The sequence below is a fragment of the Cherax quadricarinatus genome, chromosome 6, assembly GCF_038502225.1.
Source record: "Cherax quadricarinatus isolate ZL_2023a chromosome 6, ASM3850222v1, whole genome shotgun sequence".
NCBI lineage: Eukaryota > Metazoa > Arthropoda > Malacostraca > Decapoda > Parastacidae > Cherax > Cherax quadricarinatus.
This window is the reverse complement of record NC_091297.1, coordinates 1,775,067-1,798,729: the sequence shown is the minus strand read 5'-3', so window position 1 is coordinate 1,798,729 and position 23,663 is coordinate 1,775,067. Positions and strand designations below refer to the sequence as shown.

The following is a 23,663-nucleotide window of genomic DNA, read 5'->3' as shown; positions in this document are numbered from 1 at the left end:
TAGGGGCCGTCCTCGAAAAGGTTGGAAGGAAGGGGTAAGGGAAGTTTTATGGGCGAGGGGCTTGGACTTACAGCAGGCGTGCATGAGCGTGTACGATAGGAGTGAATGGAGACGAATGGCATTTGGGACCTGACGATCTGTTGGAGTGTGAGCAGGGTAATATTTAGTGAAGGAATTCAGGGAAACCGGTTATTTTTATATAGCCGGACTTGAGTCCTGGAAATGGGAAGTACAATGCCTGGACTCTAAAGGAGGGGTTTCGGGATATTAGCAGTTTGGAGGGATATGTTGTGTCTTTATATGTATATGCTTCTAAACTGTTGTGTTCTGAGCACCTCTGCAAAAACAGTGATTATGTGTGAGTGAGGTGAAAGTGTTGAATGTTGATGAAAGTATTTTCTTTTTTGGGGATTTTCTTTCTTTTTGGGTCACCCTGCCTCAGTGGGAGACGGCTGGCTTGTTGAAAAAAAAATATATATATATATAAAAAAGTCATACCTGACCTTTCACTGACCAGTTAGTATGATATCTTGTGTCCCTACCTCTTGTTAATGAGAGTTATAAATATACAAAACAAACATTACAGGAGGGAGGTTGAAAGAAATGCAATGACAGAAGGTAGGTCAGGACAGGCCAGGGCATATAGAACAGGCCATGGCTGGGCAAGGCAGGGCAAGCAGGCAGGGCAGACAGAGGAAGGTAGAGCAGGTAGGATAGGACAGGACAGAGCAGCCTCTCCTCACATAACAACAGAGTTCCGTTCCCAAGACCACACTGGTAAATGAATTCGTCACTAAACAAGGAGCATACTATAATGGTAGTGGGTTTGTGTCAGCCATCGATATTGTTTTAAAGTCACCTTTCCACCATTTATAACATTTCTGGTATATTTTTAAATGTTTATTCAGTAATGTACTGTATATTGCAATAAACAGAACAAAGGAAATCAGCTCTAATATACATGATTTAGGTATGCATACTGGTCAGAGAGCTCGTCGTAAGTCCAACTCGTTGATAAACAAGTACGTTGCTAAGTGAGGTGAGGCTGTACTAGAAATTAATGATGGAGGTGCTAAGAAGAAGAATTAGTGTGAAAGTCAGAGTATATTTAAAAGAAAAAATGAGAAAATTGCGTGGCAAAATTATAATGCCCTTGATATATTAGTTATGCCCATTATTTTCAAAAAGGAGCACCCTGCCTAGCTTTTATGGAAGCAATGAACAGTAACTGTGTCAAACCCATGCTTTCCTTTGAGCCTTGCTTAAGTGAACATAGATAAGATAAGAGAAAGGTGATAAGGGTATCAAACGATTTAGACAAAGAAAAATTGAATATCACATTGGAGAGAGGGAGTATGGAAGAAGTGAATGTTTTCAGATATATGGGGGTTGACATGTCAGCGGATGGGTTTATGAAGGATGAGGTTAACCATAGAACTGATGAAGGAAAAAAGGTGAGTGGTGCACTGAGATATCTGTGGGGACAAAAAAACATTATCCATGGAGGCAAAGAAGGGAATGTATGAAAGTATAGTGGTAACAACACTCTAATATGGGTGTGAAGCTTGGGTTGTAAATTCTGCAGTGAGGAGGTGAGGGGCTTGGACTTCCAGTAGGAGTGCGTGAACATGTTAGATAGGAGTGAATGGAGACGAATGGTTTTTGGGACCTGATGAGCTGTTGGAGTGTGAGCAGGGTAATATTTTGTGAAGGGATTCTGAGAAACCGGTTAGATGGACTTGAGTCATGAAAATGGCAAGTACAATGCCTGCACTTTAAAGGAGGGGTTTGGGATATTGGCAGTTTGGAGGGACTTCTAAACTCTTGTATCTGAATGCCTCTGCAAAGACAGTGATTATGTATGAGTGAGGTGGTCTTAGTGTTTAGAAGGGGAATCCCCTTCCATTAGGACTTGAGGTAGCAAGTCCTTTTCTGGGGTTACTTCCCTTCTTCTTTTAATGCCACTAGGACCAGCTTGAGAGTCACTGGACTTCTGTTGCACAACATATCTGTCCAAAAAGGCCTGTACCTCTCGTTCCTTTATGACATTCCTAAAGTGTTTCACAACATTGTTAGTGTACAGGTTGCCAACACGGCTTGCAATAGCTGTGTCAGGGTGATTTTCATCAAAAAGAGTTTGCACTTTAAGCCACATTGCAAATATTTCCTTAATCTTTGAAGTAGGCAACTTCTTCAATTTCTCTCTCCTCTCCTGCGAAGCAGTTTCCTCAGGTGTGGCCTCTTGCTGTTGAAGATGATCTAGCAGCTCATCAGTGGTTAGTTCGTCATTGTCCTCCTCCACCAACTCTTCCACATCCTCTCCACTAACCTCCAACCCCAAGGATTTCCCCAATGGATTCTTCAACTGGCATACGCTTCTCTGGGTTAGCCTCATAACCTTCAAAATCCCTTTTGTCTACACATTCTGGCCACAGTTTCTTCCAAGCAGAGTTCAAGGTCCTCATATTCACTCCCTCCCAAGCCTTACCTATAAGGTTTACACAATTGAGGATATTAAAGTGATCTCTCCAAAACTCTCTTAGAGTCAATTAAGTTTCTGAGGTCACTACAAAGCACTTTTCAAACAGAGCTTTTGTGTACAGTTTTTTGAAGTTTGCAATGACCTGCTGGTCCATGGGCTGCAGGAGAGGAGTGGTATTAGGAGGCAAAAACTTGATCTTAATGAAGCTCATGTCTGCAGAAAGTCGCTCTGCCACGTCTGAAGGATGACCAGGAGCATTGTCTAATACCAGGGGGCACTTAAGGTCAAATTTATTTTCAATTAGGTAATTTTTCACAGTGGGGGCAAATGCATGGTGTAACCAGTCATAGAAAAAGTCCCTAGTGACCCATGCCTTACTGTTTGCCCTCCACAGCACACACAAATTAGCCTTGAGGATATTCTTTTGCCTGAACGCTCTGGGAGTTTCAGAGTGATACACCAATAAAGGCTTCACTTTGCTATCACCACTAGCATTGGCACACATTAACAGAGTAAGCCTGTCTTTCACAGGCTTATGTCCTGGGAGTGCCTTTTCCTCCTCAGTAATGTAGGTCCTGCTTGGCATTTTCTTCCAAAACAGGCCTGTTTCATCACAATTAAACACTTGTTCAGGTTTCAATCCTTCAGCCTTTATGTACTCCTTGAATTCATGCACATATTTTTCAGCTGCTTTGTGGTCCGAACTGGCAGTCTCACCATGCCTTATCACACTATGTATGCCACTACGATTCTTAAATCTCTCAAACCAACTTTTGCTGGCCTTAAATTCACTCACATCACCACTAGTTGCAGGCATTTTTCTAATTAAATCCTCACGCAACTTCCTAGCCTTTTCACATATGATCGTTCGAGAGATGCTATCTCCTGCTATCTGTTTTTTGTTTATCCACACCAATAACAGTCTCTCAACATCTTCTATCACTCGCGATCTCTGTTTCGAAAACGAAGTTGCACCTTTGGCAAGAACAGCTTCCTTGATTGCCATTTTGTTGGCCACAATAGTAGCGATGGTTGACTGGGGTTTACTATACAACCTGGCCAGCTCAGAGACACGCACTCCACTTTCATACTTAGCAATGATCTCTTTCTTCATCTCCAGAGTAATTCTCACCCTTATTCATGTAGGGTTGGCACTAGAAGCTTTCTTGGCGCCCATGGTCACTTATTTTGCAGGTGAAATCACTAAAAACGCTGTGATAATATGAAATGTTCCGATTGTATGCTTGGATGTGACCGCGGAGGCTGGCTTGTAAACAATGCCACCCACGGAACAAGTGATGCTGGCTCAGGCTGCACGTGGACGCCTCTCGGACGAATCGCGTTGAGCGAGTGTTTTAGCGCTAGGTGAGGCAAAAATTTTTGCTTTAAAATGTATCGCTAGGCGGATTTAACGTTATGCGATGCGTTCATTAGGAGAGGGTCCACTGTATATTTTTTAAAAAGTTGGCCATCACCCACCGAGGCAGGGTGGCCCACAAAGAGAAAATCCCCAAAAAGAAAACACTTTCACCACTCAACACTTTCACCTAACTCATGCATAATCACTGTTTTTGCAGAGGTGCTCAGAATACAACAGCTTAGAATCGTATACGTATAAAGCTATATAACATATCCCTCCAAACTGCCAATATCCGAAACCCCTTCTTTAAAGTGCAGGCATTGTACTTCCCATTTCCAGGACTCAAGTCCGGCTACATAAAAATAACTGGGTATAAAAATAACCGGTTATAAAAATAACCGGTTATAAAAATAACCAGACTTATTAAAAAAAAAAAAGGATAGAAAAATATTATTATATTATACGTATATTAAAAAATTATTATTAATTTAGGGAACTGAAGCTCACTCGTTGTTATTATTATTATCCCTTAAACTGTCCAAACGTAGATCTTGCTTGCACGCGTAGCGCTCCGAACATAGATCTACATTTTTTTACACAAGACACAATGTAAAATCGAACTTAGCTCTACGTTCGGAGTGCTAAGCGTAGGAACGTAGATCTACGTTTGGACAGTTTAAGGGTTACTGGAGTGTGAGCAGGGTAATATTTAGTGAAGGGATTCAGGGTAAGTGGTTTTTTTTATTATTTATTATCACACTGGCCGATTCCCACCAAGGCAGGGTGGCCCGAAAAAGAAAAACTTTCACCATCATTCACTCCATCACTGTCTTGCCAGAAGGGTGCTTTACACTACAGTTTTTAAACTGCAACATTAACACCCCTCCTTCAGAGTGCAGGCACTGTACTTCCCATCTCCAGGACTCAAGTCCGGCCTGCCGGTTTCCCTGAACCCCTTCATAAATGTTACTTTGCTCACACTCCAACAGCACGTCAAGTATTAAAAACCATTTGTCTCCATTCACTCCTATCAAACACGCTCACGCATACCTGCTGGAAGTCCAAGCCCCTCGCACACAAAACCTCCTTTACCCCCTCTCTCCAACCTTTCCTAGGCCGACCCCTACCCCGCCTTCCTTCCACTACAGACTGATACACTCTTGAAGTCATTCTGTTTCGCTCCATTCTCTCTACATGTCTGAACCACCTCAACAACCCTTCCTCAGCCCTCTGGACAACAGTTTTGGTAATCCCGCACCTCCTCCTAACTTCCAAACTACGAATTCTCTGCATTATATTCACACCACACATTGCCCTCAGACATGACATCTCCACTGCCTCCAGCCTTCTCCTCGCTGCAACATTCATCACCCATGCTTCACACCCATATAAGAGCGTTGGTAAAACTATACTCTCATACATTCCCCTCTTTGCCTCCAAGGACAAAGTTCTTTGTCTCCACAGACTCCTAAGTGCACCACTCACTCTTTTTCCCTCATCAATTCTATGATTCACCTCATCCTTCATAGACCCATCCGCTGACACGTCCACTCCCAAATATCTGAATACATTCATCTCCTCCATACATTCTCCCTCCAATCTGATATTCAATCTTTCATCACCTAATCTTTTTGTTATCCTCATAACCTTACTCTTTCCTGTATTCACCTTTAATTTTCTTCTTCTGCACACCCTACCAAATTCATCTACCAATCTCTGCAACTTCTCTTCAGAATCTCCCAAGAGCACAGTGTCATCAGCAAAGAGCAGCTGTGACAACTCCCACTTTGTGTGTGATTCTTTATCTTTTAACTCCACGCCTCTTGTCAAGACCCTCGCATTTACTTCTCTTACAACCCCATCTATAAATATATTAAACAACCACGGTGACATCACACATCCTTGTCTAAGGCCTACTTTTACTGGGAAATAATTTCCCTCTTTCCTACATACTCTAACTTGAGCCTCACTATCCTCGTAAAAACTCTTCACTGCTTTCAGTAACCTACCTCCTACACCATACACTTGCAATATCTGCCACATTGCCCCCCTATCCACCCTGTCATACGCCTTTTTCAAATCCATAAATGCCACAAAGACCTCTTTAGCCTTATCTAAATACTGTTCACTTATGTGTTTCACTGTAAACACCTGGTCCACACACCCCCTACCTTTCCTAAAGCCTCCTTGTTCATCTGCTATCCTATTCTCCGTCTTACTCTTAATTCTTTCAATAATAACTCTACCATACACTTTACCAGGTATACTCAGCAGACTTTTTTTTTTTTTATTTATTATCACACTGGCCGATTCCCACCAAGGCAGGGTGGCCCGAAAAAGAAAAACTTTCACCATCATTCACTCCATCACTGTCTTGCCAGAAGGGTGCTTTACACTACAGTTTTTAAACTGCAACATTAACAGACTTATCCCCCTATAATTTTTGCACTCTCTTTTGTCCCCTTTGCCTTTATACAAAGGAACTATGCATGTAAGTGGTTATTTTTATATTTTCTTTTTGGGGATTTTCTTTCTTCTTGGGTGGTCCTGCCTCGGTGGGAGATACCCAACTTGTTGAAAAAAAAAATGTAATAATAATAATAATAATAATAATAATAATAATAATAATAATAATTATGAGAGCTTCAGAACATCACCAACTCAGTGCTCTGCTTACTTTGGTGTGGGAGTATTTCTCTCATGGTTTCCTTACATTTTTTAGAGTCATTTGGCAAAATTTCGATTTTCTAAGCATGGATCCTAAGAAAGTAAGTGCAAAGGACAGTACTGAAAAGAAGAAGAGGATGATTTCCATGGAATTAAAGCATGAGATCACATAAACAAGCAAGGTGAGCAGGTTTTCGGTTGAGGGGGGAAGCAGGGGGGAGCTGGCTCATAACTCGGATGATGGCTCGTAACTCACAGTAAAAAAATTGACCAAGTGATAGCTCGTATCTCAAAAAACTTGTACGTTGGGACACTCGTAAATCAAGGTTCCACTGTACGTGATTTTGTTTAATAAATGTATGAAAGAGGGAAAGGTACCTAGGTATTGGCAGAGAGCATGTATAATTCCTTTATATAAAGGAAAGGGGGACAAAAGAGATTGTAAAAATTATAGGGGAATAAGTTTACTGAGTCTCCATGGGGAAGTGGAACAGAATTCTTCCTTCGTAAGCCGTGTGTGTTGTAAGAGGCGACTAAAATGCCGGGAGCACGGGGCTAGTAACCTCTTCTCCTGTATGTATTACACTAAATTTGAAAGGAGAAACTTTCGTTTTTCCTTTTGGGCCACCCCACCTCAGTGGGATACGGCTGGTCATTGAAAGAAGAATAAGTTTACTGAGTATACTAGGTAAAATGTATGGTAGGGTTATTACTGAAAGAATTAGAGGTAAGACAGAAAGCATGATTGCAGATGAGCAAGGAGGCTTTAGAATGGGTAGGGGATGTGTAGAACAAGTATTTACATTGAAGCATATACAGTGGACCCCCGCATAACGATTACCTCCGAATGCGACCAATTATGTAAGTGTATTTATGTAAGTGCGTTTGTACGTGTATGTTTGGGGGTCTGAAATGGACTAATCTACTTCACAATATTTCTTATGGGAACAAATTCGGTCAATACTGGCACCTGAACATACTTCTGGAGTGAAAAAATATCGTTAACCGGGGTCCACTGTATGTGAACAGTATTTAGATAAAGGAAGGGAAATTTTCATTGCATTTATGGATTTAGAAAAGGCATATGACAGAGTGGATAGGGGAGCAATGTGGCAGATGTTGCAAGTGTATGGAATAGGTAGTAAGTTACTAAATGCTGTAAAGAGTTTTTATAAGGATAGTGAGGCTCAGGTTAGTATGTGTAGGAGAGAGGGAGATTACTTCCCAGTAAAAGTAGGTTTTAGACAGGGATGTGCAATGTTACCATGGTTGTTTAACATATTTATAGATAGGGTTGTAAAAGAAGTAAATGTTAGGGTATTGGGGAGAGGGGTGAGACTAAATTATGGGTAATCAAATACAAAATGGGAGTTGACACAGTTACTTTTTGCTGAGGATACTGTGCTTTTGGGAGATTCTGAAGAAAAGTTGCAAAGGTTAGTGGATGAATTTGGGAGGGTGTGTAAAGGTAGAAAAGTGGAAGTGAACATAGATAAGAGTAAAATGATGAGGGAATCAAATGATTTAGATAAAGACAAAATGGGTATCACATTGGAGGAAGGGGGTATGGAAGAAGTGAACGTTTTCAGATATTTGGGAGTTGACTTGTCAGCAGATGGATTTATGAAAGATGAGGTTAACCATAGAATTGATGAAGGAAAAAAGGTGAGTTGTGCATTGAGGTATCTGTGGAGACAAAGAGTGTTATCTATGGAGGTAAAGAAGGGAATGTATGAGAGTATAGTGGTACCAACACTCTTATATGGGTGTGAAGCATGGGTTGTAAATGCTGCAGTGAGGAAGTGGCTGGAGGCAGTGGAGATGTCATGTCTAAGGGCAATGAGTGGTCTAAACATGATGCAGAGAATTCATAGTGTGGCATTACTAAAAGTATTAGTCAAAGGGCTGAAGAGGGGCTGTTGAGGTGGTTTGGTCACTTAGAGAGAATGAAACAAAGTAGAATGACTTGGAGAGAGTATAAATCTATTGGGAAAGGAAGGTGGGGTAGGGGTCATCCTCGAAAAGGTTGGAGGGAGGGGGTAAAGGAGGTTTTGTGGATGAGGGGCTTGGACTTCCAGCAAGTATGTGTGAGCGTGTCAGATAGGAGTGAATGGAGACGAATGGTTTTTGGAACCTGACGAGCTGTTGGAGTATGAGCAGGGTAATATTTAGTGAAGGGATTCAGGGAAACCAGTTTTTATACAGCTGGACTTGAGTACTGGAAATGGGAAGTACAATGCCTGCACTTTAAAGGAGGGGTTTGGGATATTGGCAGTTTGGAGGGATATGTTATATATCTCTATACATGCATATTTTTTTTTTTTTTTATTACCACACTGGCCGATTCCCACCAAGGCAGGGTGGCCCGAAAAAGAAAAACTTTCACCATCATTCACTCCATCACTGCAACATTAACACCCCTCCTTCAGAGTGCAGGCACTGTACTGGAGATGGGAAGTACAGTGCCTGCACTCTGAAGGAGGGGTGTTAATGTTGCAGTTTAAAAACTGTAGTGTAAAGCACCCTTCTGGCAAGACAGTGATGGAGTGAATGATGGTGAAAGTTTTTTTTTTTTCGGGCCACCCTGCCTTGGTGGGAATCGGCCAGTGTGATAAAAAAAAAAAAAAAAAAAAAAATATGCTTCTAAGCTGTTGTATCTGGGTGCCTCTGCAAAAACAGTGATTATGTATGAGTGACGCGAAAGTGTTGTGAAAGTATTTTCTTTTTGGGTCACCCTGCCTCAGTGGGAGACGGTCGACTTGTTGAAAAAAAAAAAAAATCTTTATTTCACGGAGTCCAGAGAGGAAGTCACTTCTCAACTGGTCCCTGTCATATATGAGAGATGCTTTTGTGTGGTTTCAAGTCCTTTACACTGATTGCTTCACAGTTTAAATAAATTAAGTTATAAAATAAATTCTGTACCTACTACACTATAGTGTAAAAGTTAATAGTGCTGCTAAAAAAATCTACTGTGTTATTAAAACATCTACGGTGTTATTAAAATTCCCATGGTACCATTAGAAGTTCTATGCTACCGTTAAAAAAGCCTATGCCAGCAAAATATGTTGCATCTTGATATTCAGCAAAGTCCTGATCTTGACTTACTTCATATGACATGTTTACTGTATAAGAACACTCTCTGATATATACATAATACAACTGCGCAGCATTCAGCTACGAGGAAGTGATTTTCAATAAAACATTAAAGGAAAATTATTTCTAAATACACACACAGGTTATTATATATATAGTACAGTAGTAAAACAAGAAAATATATTACTCTTACTTGACATCCACTGCATTTATGGCAAATCCATTTGTGTCCATAATATTAACCCTATCTCCAGTTTGCTGTGTTCCATTCATATTTTGCTCTTGTACTTCTGAGGATGATGTATGAAGAGGAGAAGAAGATGACGACTTGTCTTTTAATACTTTATGACCTATATCTTCCATAGAATGAATTTCACTCTCTTCATTTTCTTCACTTAGAACAAGAAAAACCTTAAAATAAAAAATGTAATACATATATTTAGCATAAAATCATACAGGCACTATATTAATAAACATTATTTTTTATGCACAACATATGCTAAAAATCTGCAGGAAATGAATGCAAAATTTTTTATGCTGTGATCAGGATATGAATCCAGGACCTGGCTGTCCTAATATTGCCAACCCATTGTGCTAGCCAATGAAGTAAAGAGTCACAAAAATTCTCTAACCCAATTTACTGGGAAGGTTTGCAAAAGCCACAACTGCTACCTAATCCTGAGTTTGTAGAGACCCTTTGACTTGACTAGCAGTCAGTGACAAGCTGGCTGTCAACACCCTGAAAATTAGCAAAAACAAGTGAATGGGGTTATTAGACTTCTGCTCGCTCTGAGGGGGTTTTCCACAAATTACTTCTGGCACTGACGATGGACTCTATTTAGATGAAAAAATTTTAGTAGCATTTCCATGCTTTCCTATTCCACCTATTCTCTTTGCTGACGACACAACTTTTGTCATCTCCCACCCAAATCCAGCATCACTCAAGCACATTGTTAACGAAGAGCTCTTAAAAATATCAACATGGATGATTACCAATACACTTACACTTCTTCTTTTTCTTCTTTCAACAAACCGGCCGTATCCCACCAAGGCAGGGTGGCCCAAAAAGAAAAACAAAAGTTTCTCTTTTTTAAATTTAGTAATTTATACAAGAGAAGGAGTTACTAGCCCCTTGCTCCTGGCATTTTAGTCGCCTCTTACAACACGCATGGCTTACGGAGGAAGAATTCTGTTCCACTTCCCCATGGAGATAAGAGGAAATAAACAAGGACAAGAACTAGAAAGAAAATAGCAGAAAACCCAGAGGGGTGTGTATATATATACTTGTACATGTATGTGTAGTGTGACCTAAGTGTAAGTAGAAGTAGCAAGACGTACCTGAAATCTTGCATGTTTATGAGACAGAAAAAAGGACACCAGCAATCCTACCATCATGTAAAACAATTACAGGCTTTCGTTTTACACTCACTTGGCAGGACGGTAGTACCTCCCTGGGCAGTTGCTGTCTACCAACCTACTACCTACGACACTTACACTTAACAGAGACAAAACCTTCTACATTATGTTTAGCAGAGTAAGTAATGTCCAGTCAAACATTATGATTACCAATACTCTTATTGCTAAATATTATGAGGGAAAATTTCTGGGTCTGCACACTGACAGTAACTTAAAGTTCAACACCCATATCCAACCAATAAAAAAAAAAAAAAGTGTCCAAAACAGTTGGCATCCTCTCAAAGATTATGTATCACAATCAGTACTACTTGCATTATACTATTCACTGATCTATTCCTACCTCAACTATGCACCTGGGGATCTATAACAGCATATCACCTTAAGCCAATAATAACTCGACAAAAAGCTGCAGTATCAATGATAACACAGACCACTGCTAAACACCCCCTTCCTCACTTCAAAGACCTAAATCTATTCATTATACAAAACATTCACTCTTACTACTGTGCATCATACATTTACAGAGTATTAAGTCTTAAAATTAATCCTGATCTGAAGCAATTTCTTGATAGTTGCTATAGAATCCATAGACATAATACTGGGTACAAAAATCTCTATGACATACCCCATTTCTGGCTAAATCTTTGTAGATATTCAATGTAAATAAAAGGGCCCAAAATCTGGAACTGTCTGCCAGAAATCTCCAGAGCTACTGTGTCGGCCAGCATCTTCAAAACTGCAGTTAAAATGTGTTCGCATTATGTTATATGCTATGTCTAGTTTTAAGTAGTGTGCAAACATTAGTACAGCCTCTCCTCAGTTAACAATGCAGTTCCATTCCTAAGACCACGGTGGTATATGAATTTGTCATTAAGTGAGGAGCATACTATAATGGTAGTGGGTTTGTGTCAACCATCTTTGATATTGTTTTAATGTTGCCTTTGCACCATTTATAACATTACCGGTATATTTTTAAATGTTTATACAGTAGTGTACTGTATATTTTTATAAACAGAATAGAGGAAATCAGATCTAATATACATTATTTAGGCATGCATACTGGTCAGAGAGCCCGTCCTAAGTCCAAGTCGTCAATAAACGTGTAAATAACAAAAAAATGCACAATACTGTGACTGGAACGAAACACAAATAACCCGCACACAGAAGAGAGGAGCTTACAACAATGTTTCGGTACGACTTGGAGCGAAACGTTGTCGTAAGCTCCTCTCTTCTATGTGCGGGTTATTTGTGTATAAACGTGTACATCGTTAAGTGAGGAGAGGCTGTATAAGTCTGCCCAAAATGCTCAGGCATGTTAGTGGCTTTCTTTGTACTTAACAATATTTTATAACATGTAAATTGCACACTGTACATTATGTAAAGAAATAAAAATTCAATTTAATTTATACTGCATATTAGAGTACCTCTTCAAGTGTTGTCATGGAGATGCCATAGCTTTCAATGCCAAGGTTCCTTTCAGCAACAGTGATGTGCTGGTCAAGCTGGTTAAAAAGACTTGGAAACTGCTTAGCCGACTCTGCAGGCAGAATGAATGATAACTCTTTCCCATAAAAGCGGGCCATTTGGACTCGAGGAACAACTTCCTCCAAAGCTTTGGTTATCCTATTAGTGTCAGCATCTTCAGCAACCACAAGTCTGTTAAAGAAATAAAAGCATTACTTAATTTCTTAACCCTTTCACTGTCCATCCCATAGACCTACATCAATGAAGCAAGGGGTCCTTGATGTAGTTCTACATCATGAGCTCAGTTCACTCAGATAAGCTGTGAGCAGTAAATTTTGGCATAGATACGAGAGAATGGGTCTATGTCAGTGTTATTCACTAATTTTTGCAAGAGAGCCACTTCGGTTAAACACATTGATTGAGAGAGCCGCAGCTACTGCAAGTTAGCGTAACTCAACTAAATTAAGTAGTACTGAGCTGCTAGTGAAATATAGTAAATGAGAAAAATTAGACATGGTAATATTAGCCTGCATATGTTGTTATTGGCAGCTCGCGAGCCGCACAATGAATACCACTGGTCTATGTGGTAAGAATGCACCATATAAAAAATTCCTGCCCTACGCAGTGCATGGGAAAAATAAAACTCCAACCATGTGAATGGTCTAAAATAGCAACTTTGCGGTGTTTTGTTGGATGGTTTTATTGGCTGTTTCTTGGTATCATTTGACAGAATAGAAGATAGTACTAAAAGAGAGATGATTTTGATTGGTTTCAGGAATGGAAGTAGCCTGAAAATGAGGTCAAAGTACTGTCAATACTTTGACCTCTATTTTATGGTTTTTTAATAGTCTGATTCAATTATGGTGATGCTGTAAACCATGAATAATCTTTCCTGGTTATATTTTATTAATTGAGAAACGCCCCCGCGGCTCGGTCTGAGACCAGGCCTCATGGTGGATCAGGGTCTGATTAACCAGGTTTGTTACTGCTGGCTGCACACAAACTGACGTATGAACCACAGCACGGTTGGTCAGGTACTGACTTTAGGCGCCTGTCCAGTGCCTTCTTGAAGACAGCCAAGGGTCTATTGGTAATCCCCTTTATGTATGCTGGGAAGCAGTTGAACAGTCTTGGGCCCCAGACACTTATTGTGTTGTCTCTCAGTGTACTCGTGGCACCCCTGTTTTTCACTGGGGGAATGTTGCATCTCCTGCCAAGTCTTTTGCTTTCTAGGGAATGATTTTTGTGTGCAAATTTGGTACTAATCCCCCTAGGATTTTCGAAGTGTATATTATTATATTATCACTACAAACATCACCACAACCATCACCAGAACCATCACCACAACCATCACTACAACTATCACTACAAACATCACCACAACCATCACTACAACTATCACTACAAACATCACCACAACCATCACCAGAACCATCACCACAACCATCACCACACCATCACTACAACCATCACTACAATCACTACATCCATCACCACACCATCACTACAACCATCACTACAATCACCACAATCATCACTACAGCCATCACTACACCATCACTACAATCACTACAGCCATCACTACAACCATCTCTACAATCACTACAGCCATCACCACACCATCACCACAACCATCACTACAATCACCACAACCATCACTACAGCCATCACCACACCATCACTACAATCACTACAGCCATCACCACACCATCACTACAACCATCACTACAATCACCACAACAATCACTACAGCCATCACCACAACCATCACTACATCCATCACTGCAATCACCACATCCATCACCACAACCATCACTACAGCCATCACCACAACCATCACTACAGCCATCACTACAGCCATCACCACAACCATCACCACAACCATCACCACAACCATCACTACAGCCATCACCACAACCATCACTACAGCCATCACCACAACCATCACTACAGCCATCACCACAACCATCACTACAGCCATCACCACAACCATCACCACAATCATCACCACAACCATCACTACATCCATCACTACAATCACCACAACCATCACCACAACAATCACTACAGCCATCACCACAACAATCACTACAGCCATCACCACAACCATCACCACAATCATCACCACAACCATCACTACATCCATCACTACAATCATCACCACAACCATCACCACAACCATCACCACAACCATCACCACAACCATCACTACAGCCATTACTACAACCATCACCACAACCATCACTACATCCATCACTACAATCATCATCACAACCATCACTACAACCATCACTACAATCACCACAACCATCACTACAGCCATCACCACAACCATCACTACAGCCATCACCACAACCATCACCACATCCATCACCACAACCATCACTACAGCCATCACCACAACCATCACTACAGCCATCACCATAACCATCACCACAACCATCACTACAGCCATCACCACAACCATCACCACATCCATCACCACAACCATCACTACATCCATCACCACAACCATCACTACATCCATCACCACAACCATCACTACATCCATCACCACAACCATCACTACATCCATCACCACAACCATCACTACAACCATCACCACAACCATCACTACAGCCATCACCACAACCATCACCACATCCATCACCACAACCATCACTACATCCATCACCACAACCATCACTACAGCCATCACCACAACCATCACTACAACCATCACCACAACCATCACTACAGCCATCACCACATCCATCACCACAACCATCACCACATCCATCACCACAACCATCACTACATCCATCACCACAACCATCACTACAACCATCACCACAACCATCACTACATCCATCACCACATCCATCACCACAACCATCACTACATCCATCACCACAACCATCACTACAACCATCACCACAACCATCACTACATCCATCACCACAACCATCACTACATCCATCACCACAACCATCACTACATCCATCACCACAACCATCACTACATCCATCACCACAACCATCACTACAACCATCACCACAACCATCACTACAGCCATCACCACAACCATCACCACATCCATCACCACAACCATCACTACATCCATCACTACAATCATCATCACAACCATCACCACATCCATCACCACAACCATCACTACATCCATCACCACAACCATCACTACAGCCATCACCACAACCATCACTACAGCCATCACCACAACCATCACTACAGCCATCACCACAACCATCACTACATCCATCACCACAACCATCACTACAGCCATCACCACAACCATCACTACAGCCATCACCACAACCATCACCACATCCATCACCACAACCATCACTACAGCCATCACCACAACCATAACCACATCCATCACCACAACCATCACTACAACCATCACCACAACCATCACTACAGCCATCACCACATCCATCACCACAACCATCACTACAGCCATCACCACAACCATCACTACAGCCATCACCACAACCATCACTACAGCCATCACCACAACCATCACCACATCCATCACCACAACCATCACTACAACCATCACCACAACCATCACTACAGCCATCACCACAACCATCACCACATCCATCACCACAACCATCACTACATCCATCACCACAACCATCACTACAGCCATCACCACAACCATCACTACAACCATCACCACAACCATCACTACAGCCATCACCACATCCATCACCACAACCATCACCACATCCATCACCACAACCATCACTACATCCATCACCACAACCATCACTACAACCATCACCACAACCATCACTACATCCATCACCACATCCATCACCACAACCATCACTACATCCATCACCACAACCATCACTACAACCATCACCACAACCATCACTACATCCATCACCACAACCATCACTACATCCATCACCACAACCATCACTACATCCATCACCACAACCATCACTACATCCATCACCACAACCATCACTACAACCATCACCACAACCATCACTACAGCCATCACCACAACCATCACCACATCCATCACCACAACCATCACTACATCCATCACTACAATCATCATCACAACCATCACCACATCCATCACCACAACCATCACTACATCCATCACCACAACCATCACTACAGCCATCACCACAACCATCACTACAGCCATCACCACAACCATCACTACAGCCATCACCACAACCATCACTACATCCATCACCACAACCATCACTACAGCCATCACCACAACCATCACTACAGCCATCACCACAACCATCACCACATCCATCACCACAACCATCACTACAGCCATCACCACAACCATAACCACATCCATCACCACAACCATCACTACAGCCATCACCACAACCATCACTACAGCCATCACCACAACCATCACTACATCCATCACCACAACCATCACTACAGCCATCACCACAACCATCACTACATCCATCACTACAATCATCATCACAACCATCACCACATCCATCACCACAACCATCACTACATCCATCACCACAACCATCACTACAGCCATCACCACAACCATCACTACAGCCATCACCACAACCATCACTACAGCCATCACCACAACCATCACTACATCCATCACCACAACCATCACTACAGCCATCACCACAACCATCACTACAGCCATCACCACAACCATCACCACATCCATCACCACAACCATCACTACAGCCATCACCACAACCATAACCACATCCATCACCACAACCATCACTACAACCATCACCACAACCATCACTACAGCCATCACCACATCCATCACCACAACCATCACTACAGCCATCACCACAACCATCACTACAGCCATCACCACAACCATCACTACAGCCATCACCACAACCATCACCACATCCATCACCACAACCATCACTACAGCCATCACCACAACCATCACTACAGCCATCACCACAACCATCACTACAGCCATCACCACAACCATCCCCACATCCATCACCATAACCATCACTACAGCCATCACCACAACCATCACTACATCCATCACTACAATCATCATCACAACCATCACCACAAACACTTCACATAATTATAAAATATTAATAATTATAACAATAATGAAAATAATGGCATAAAGAAAAAATGGAACTACACTACTAATAATGACAAGGCTCCTACTTTTACGATTGCTTCTACTGACACTACTGTTACTACTACTACTACTGTGTACTACCACTACTACTACTATGACGCACTCTCACTGCCCCTAGTAAAATGATTCACAAGCAATTCCTATGTCACTATAATTATTCACACTGGATATTCTATAGAACTTCGTACCTAATTCAGTTACAATTCCTATGTCACTATAATTATTCACACTGGATATTCTATATAACTTCATACCTAATTCAGTTAAAATATCTAACTCTGTTCATTGTCGTTTGTATTACTGATAACATTATTGAGTCTGTACTACATAATGGATCAAAATACTGCGAACGTGAGCAGACAAATGGCCAGCCTTCGTAATAATTTACCTAGAAGTATTCGGGCTGGGCCATATTCTCATGTTTACTTACAAAAAATGGCTCCAAGTCCTGTGGCGAAGGCAGCCATTAAAACTCCTGTTGCTACCACTTCCCTCTTCAACGCTCCTCGGGTGCCACTGTCAGGCGTTAGAACACCAACTCATCATACTAGTGTTTTCGGCAAAATGCCAGTGCCACTGTCAGGCATTAGAACACCAACTCCCGCTGATCATATCTTCGCTAGACGATACATGCCCATTACCGATGTCCACAGGCAGCCAGGATTGACCAGGGAACAGATGAACGAAACAGCTCGATGGGCGAACAAGGCTCTTGAAGCTGCGGCGCGTAAAGAGGCTGCGCGAGACGCCACCATTAGGAGGGCAGTTGCTTACGAAGTTGCGGCTCGGAAAGCAGTCATAGTAGCAGCCGCCCAACGTGAAGACATCCATCGCGAAATCACGGCACGCAATGGACAGGACAGGGAGGCCAAGGCTAGAGAGGCAAAGGCTAGAGAGGCAAAGGCCAGAGAAGCCATGGCCAGGGAGGCCGAGGCCCGGGAGGCAGAGGCAAGAGAGGCCGAGGCCAGAGAACATAATAAAGCCACAGCTCATAAAGCCGCTGCTCGTAAAGCCGCAGCTCGTGAAGCCGCAGCTCGGGAAGCCACTGCTCGTAAAGCCGCTGCTCGTAAAGCCGCAGCTCTTGAAGCCGCTGCTCGTAAAGCTGCAGCTCTTGAAGCAGCAGATCTTGAAGCCACAGCTCGAGAAGCCGAAGCTCGTGAAGCCCCAGCTCGTGAAGCCGCAGCTCGAGAGGCCGAAGCTCGTGAGGCCGCAGCTCAAGAGGCCGCAGCTCATGAGGCCGCAGCTCGTGAGGCCGCAGCTCGTGAGGCCGCAGCTCGTGAGGCCGCAGCTCGTGAGGCCGCAGCTCGTGAGGCAGCAGCTCGTGAGGCCGCAGCTCGTGAGGCAGCAGCTCGAGAGGCCGCAGCTCGTGAGGCCGCAGCTCGTGAGGCCGCAGCTCGTGAGGCCGCAGCTCGCGAGGCCGCAGCTCGTGAGGCCGCAGCTCGCGAGGCCGCAGCTCGCGAGGCCGCAGCTCGAGAGGCCGCAGCTCGAGAGGCCGCAGCTCGCGAGGCCGCAGCTAGAGAGGGCGCAGCTCGTGAGGCCGCAGCTCGAAAGGCCGCAGCTCGTGATGCCGCAGCTCGTGAGGCCGCAGCTCGTGAGGCCGCAGCTCGTGAGGCCGCAGCTCGTGAGGCCGCAGCTCGTGAGGCCGCAGCTCGTGAGGCTGCAGCTCGAGAGGCCGCAGCTCGAGAGGCCGCAGCTCGAGAGGCCGCAGCTCGAGAGGCCGCAGCTCGCGAGGCCGCAGCTCGCGAGGCCGCAGCTCGTGACGCCGCAGCTCGTGACGCCGCAGCTCGAGAGGCCGCAGCTCGTGACGCCGCAGCTCGTGAGGCCGCAGCTCGTGAGGCCGCAGCTCGTGAGGCCGCAGCTCGTGAGGCCTCAGCTCGTGAGGCCGCAGCTCGTGAGGCCGCAGCTCGTGAGGCCGCAGCTCGTGAGGCCGCAGCTCGTGAGGCCGCAGCTCGTGAGGCCGCAGCTCGTGAGGCCGCAGCTCGTGAGGCCGCAGCTCGTGAGGCCGCAGCTCGTGAGGCCGCAGCTCGTGAGGCCGCAGCTCGTGAGGCCGCAGCTCGTGAGGCCGCAGCTCGTGAGGCCGCAGCTCGTGAGGCCGCAGCTCGTGAGGCCGCAGCTCGTGAGGCCGCAGCTCGTGAGGCCGCAGCTCGTGAAGCCGCATATCGTGAAGCCGCATATTGTGAAGCCGCATATCGTGAAGCCGCATATCGTGAAGCCGCAGCTCGTAAAGCCGCAGCTCGTGAAGCCGCAGCTCGTGAAGCCGCAGCTCGTCAAGCCGCATTTTATGAATTCGCAGCTCGTGAATTCGCAGCTGGTGAAGCTGCAGCTCGAGAAGCCGCAGCTCGTGAAGCTGCACCTTATGAATTCGCAGCTCGTGAAGCCGCAGCTCGTGAAATCACCTTTCAAAAATCTGTAAAAAGGCGCAGAGCAACTGCTCATGAAATCGCAGCTCGTGAAGCTGCAGCTCGTGAAGCCGCAGCTCGTGAAGCCGCAGATCGTGAAATCACCTTTCGAAAATCTGTAAAGAGGCGCAGAGCAACTGCTCGAGAAATCGCAGCTCATGATGCCGCAGCTCGTGAAGCCGCAGCTAGCGAAATCACATCTCGAAAAACTGTAAAGCCGCGCAGAGCAACTGCTCCTATACCCGCAGCTTGGCTTTGAATAACCCACATGAGTTTATCGCTTTGTTTTAGTATTTAGTAGTTCGATATTAGAGGATCTTTTTCGTTTTATTTTATTAATAACAATTATTATTATTATTATTATATTAGAGGACCTTTTTCGTTTTATTTTATTAATAATTATTATTATTATTATTATTATTATTATTATTATTAAACATCTACCAACTCTCACCGATGTAGGGTGATACAAAAAAAAAAAGGAATTATTTTATGATCATTCAGTGTGAAGACTTACTCAACCCTGTAACAACTTCAGACAGTACTACCAAGGCTGGCTCCTCCTCAGGAAAATTAATGAATAGAAAAAGAAATAATAATTCACAAAGATAAACACTTTGTTATTTAGTAATGCAAAGATAAAACATTGAAAAAATGAATGTGTATCCTATTTGACAGAAAAATGAAAAATAAAATAAAAATAAGACATCTGAATTCAACGCTAATATATACAGTTATGCTGGGGTGTCTGGTGGAGGTTGACATCGTCTTGTAGAAATTGTAGCCGTTGCTGATGATGTGGGGGGGGGGGTCACAGGTGTTGGTGACAACCCAACGACTAGTTCTTCACAGAGTCTATAGCCTTGAATAGTCAGTCCAGATGACAGGAATGCAGGTTCTTTACCATTGCAAAGATGAGGGGTAGTGTCCTGTACAATTAATCAGGTAGGTAGATTATAAAGTGACGTCTCGGGACATCAGTCCATTTCCTTCAACACTTCTCGTTGGTTGGCAGGTGACAGTAAGGCCTGAGTGGTTGAGGGGAGAGGACGTGTATGTTGAGTGAGGTCCTAGGCCTTCTATCTCAGAACTGCTTATCTCACCCGACTGATAACTCATCATGCAACAAATATCGTTGGAGCGCAGCTGAATTGCTGCTGGAACTCTTATGTGTGAACTGTGACCAGTGATATACCTAGTGAAACACAAACGTTGATTTGAAGTGGCTGTAGGAGGCCTACCTTCACTCCGCCTCGCCTGCCTCCCCTCCTTCCTCAATTTGGAACTCAGCCATTCGCCTATATTTACTTATGGTCTACAGGTGGTTTTTGCCAGACCACATAAATGCTTGAGTGCCCGTGTCAGTTCTCTGTGTCGCACTCCACTCATCTTACGAATATGTCTCCTTTGTGCCTACCTGCCTGCTACAATCAAATATCCAAGTGGTTGACACGGGCTTAGCAAGCACATTCAAGCAGGCTTGAAAGCAGCACTCCAAGCTAGCCAGGACAAGCTAAGGCAGCCTGCAGTTACAGCTGTCCTGACCCCCAGCATGTCTACGTATACATTCTACAGTGCTGCTGGCATACCAGTGTTTCCTGCAGTGGCTTAGTTAAGAACAATTTAACGAGCATTGCAGTACTGACTTTTTAAGTGGGACATGCCAGAGGTTCACCTATAAACATCGTAAGTTTGTGCTGATTTGCTTGTGCACAGAGTAAACATTCATCTGTCATACGTGCGCTAGAAGTGTTAAGTGCTGCAGGTTTGTTGTAACTATTTGCACGAGTGGATTTCACTGACTTAGGACATTGTGTGACCATCAGTACCTACATAGGCTTAAAATGAGTGAGGAATGTCTGGCCTGCTGGGTGACCTTGAAAATGGCACTATAAGACCCGCATGCCACTTACACCCACACTGCGTGTGTCTAGTGAGGTGAATGTCCCTTCCTCGACTTTCCCATTCACCGGTATCCCTTAACTCGTCGCCATTATCTACATATGGGATAAGGATGGGTTTAGCTGATCCAGGCCAAGCAGCACTCCAAGGCAGACAGTCCAGGCCAAGTTACACTGCAGTTACATCTGTTCTGAATTGCAAAATGCCTTTGTGAACGTTCTACAGTGTTCCGGCCGTACCATTGCTTTTTCCTGCATTGAGAAAGTGTGGGTTGATAAGCCAGATGGTTGATAAGCCAGGTAGGAGTAAAGTCATTTGTGCATCATTTTTTCGAATATTTTAGAAAATACGGGCAAATCTGATGTAAGTCTACAGTCGTCCAAGTCAGTTGGATCACCTTTGAGGATCGGGGTAACACCTGCTATCTTGAGTATGGATGGGAAGATTGAGGATTCTACAGATTTGTTAAACTTTGTTGCAATAATGGGTCACAGCACATGTGCAGCTTTTTTATATATGAATGGTGGCAAGTTACCTAGATCTCCTGCTTTGTTTTTTAATGATTTAATGATGAGCGTGACTTCAGTAGAATTAGTTGGGGCTAGATACAGAGTATTTGGGTAGTTGCCACTGAGGTAGTCTTTCAGTTGGGTGTGAGATAGGAATTTTACTTGCTAGTTTTGATCCTACAGTAGAGAAGACATTAAATTTGTTGGCCATGTATATAGGCTGTATGTGAGGTTCATCTGGTTTACATTTATCTCTCTGTTTCCAGACAGTTTTCCAGTGCCCAATATTTTTGTAATACATTTGCTTTGATTTTTGTATAAGTTTTGTGAGTATTGATGTGTATCATTTAGCCAGTTCTTTAGTAATCAGGCCTAATCTGAAAAGTTTTTCAAGTTGGTGCTTCTTATCAATGGATTTGAGAACACTATTTGTTACCCATGGGTTGTTTAGTCTCTTTTCTGTGATCTGCTTCATTTTGATCAGACAATGCATGTTATAGAAGTTTTGGGTTTTATGTAAAAAAAAGCTTTGACATCTTTGTATATATTATTGCTGTCGGCTAGCTTTCTCTGCTAATCAGTGTCATCTAGTCCTAATATTAAATTATTTACCGATGTTTTGTCTTGTAGTTGAAATGAGATCTTTCTTAAGTCTTGAAACATAAGTTGGTTATGAGAAAGGTGGGGTAGTGGTCTGTAGTGTTGTCTGATTATACCTGCTTGTAGTGGCGATATCGTGTTGGTCCAGATATGGTCAAGTAATGAGGCAATAGTCTCCGAGACTCTTGTTGACTTAGTTATAGAAGGTAGTAGCAAGCAGTTGTTCATAGTGTTTGTGAAATCAGCTACTGGAGGGTCAGTTGCTTGGATGAAGTTTATACTGAAGTCTCCTGTAAGTGTCAGGTGGTGTTTATTCGACTCTGAGTCAGTTATCATGTTTCTCAGGTTACTACTAAAAGTGTAAGTATTTGTGTGTGGTAGTCTGTAGAATGCTCTAAGAAGAGATAGAGCAACAGAGACAGAGACAGACAGAGACAGACAGAGAGACAGACAGAGCCAGCACCAGCCAGCCAAACACATATTATGCATGTTGCAGAATCGTCTCTCTCTCTTTATCTCCACTAACTCATTGGTGAGAGGACATTTTGGCAGGATGCCACTACCAATGGCATCAAAATTGAAAGGATGTGGCACAAATGTTGCACAGGGGTTATTATCAAGGTTTTCC

The 23,663-nt window shown here is 43.3% G+C and overlaps 1 protein-coding gene across 8 annotated transcripts in view; it reads right to left on the bottom strand.

Annotated features, from left to right (window-relative positions):
• Window positions 1–23,663, bottom strand: part of LOC128692060 (cholesterol transporter ABCA5) — a 408,467-nt gene that overhangs the window by 114,972 nt on the left and 269,832 nt on the right. For all 8 annotated transcript variants that reach the window (XM_070079720.1, XM_070079724.1, XM_070079709.1 and 5 more), the window contains 2 exons: window positions 12,443–12,674; window positions 9,796–10,013 (listed from right to left, as the gene is read on the bottom strand). In XM_070079720.1, coding sequence (XP_069935821.1) covers window positions 9,796–10,013; window positions 12,443–12,674 — 450 coding nt within the window. The remainder of the gene's footprint in view (window positions 1–9,795; window positions 10,014–12,442; window positions 12,675–23,663) is intronic.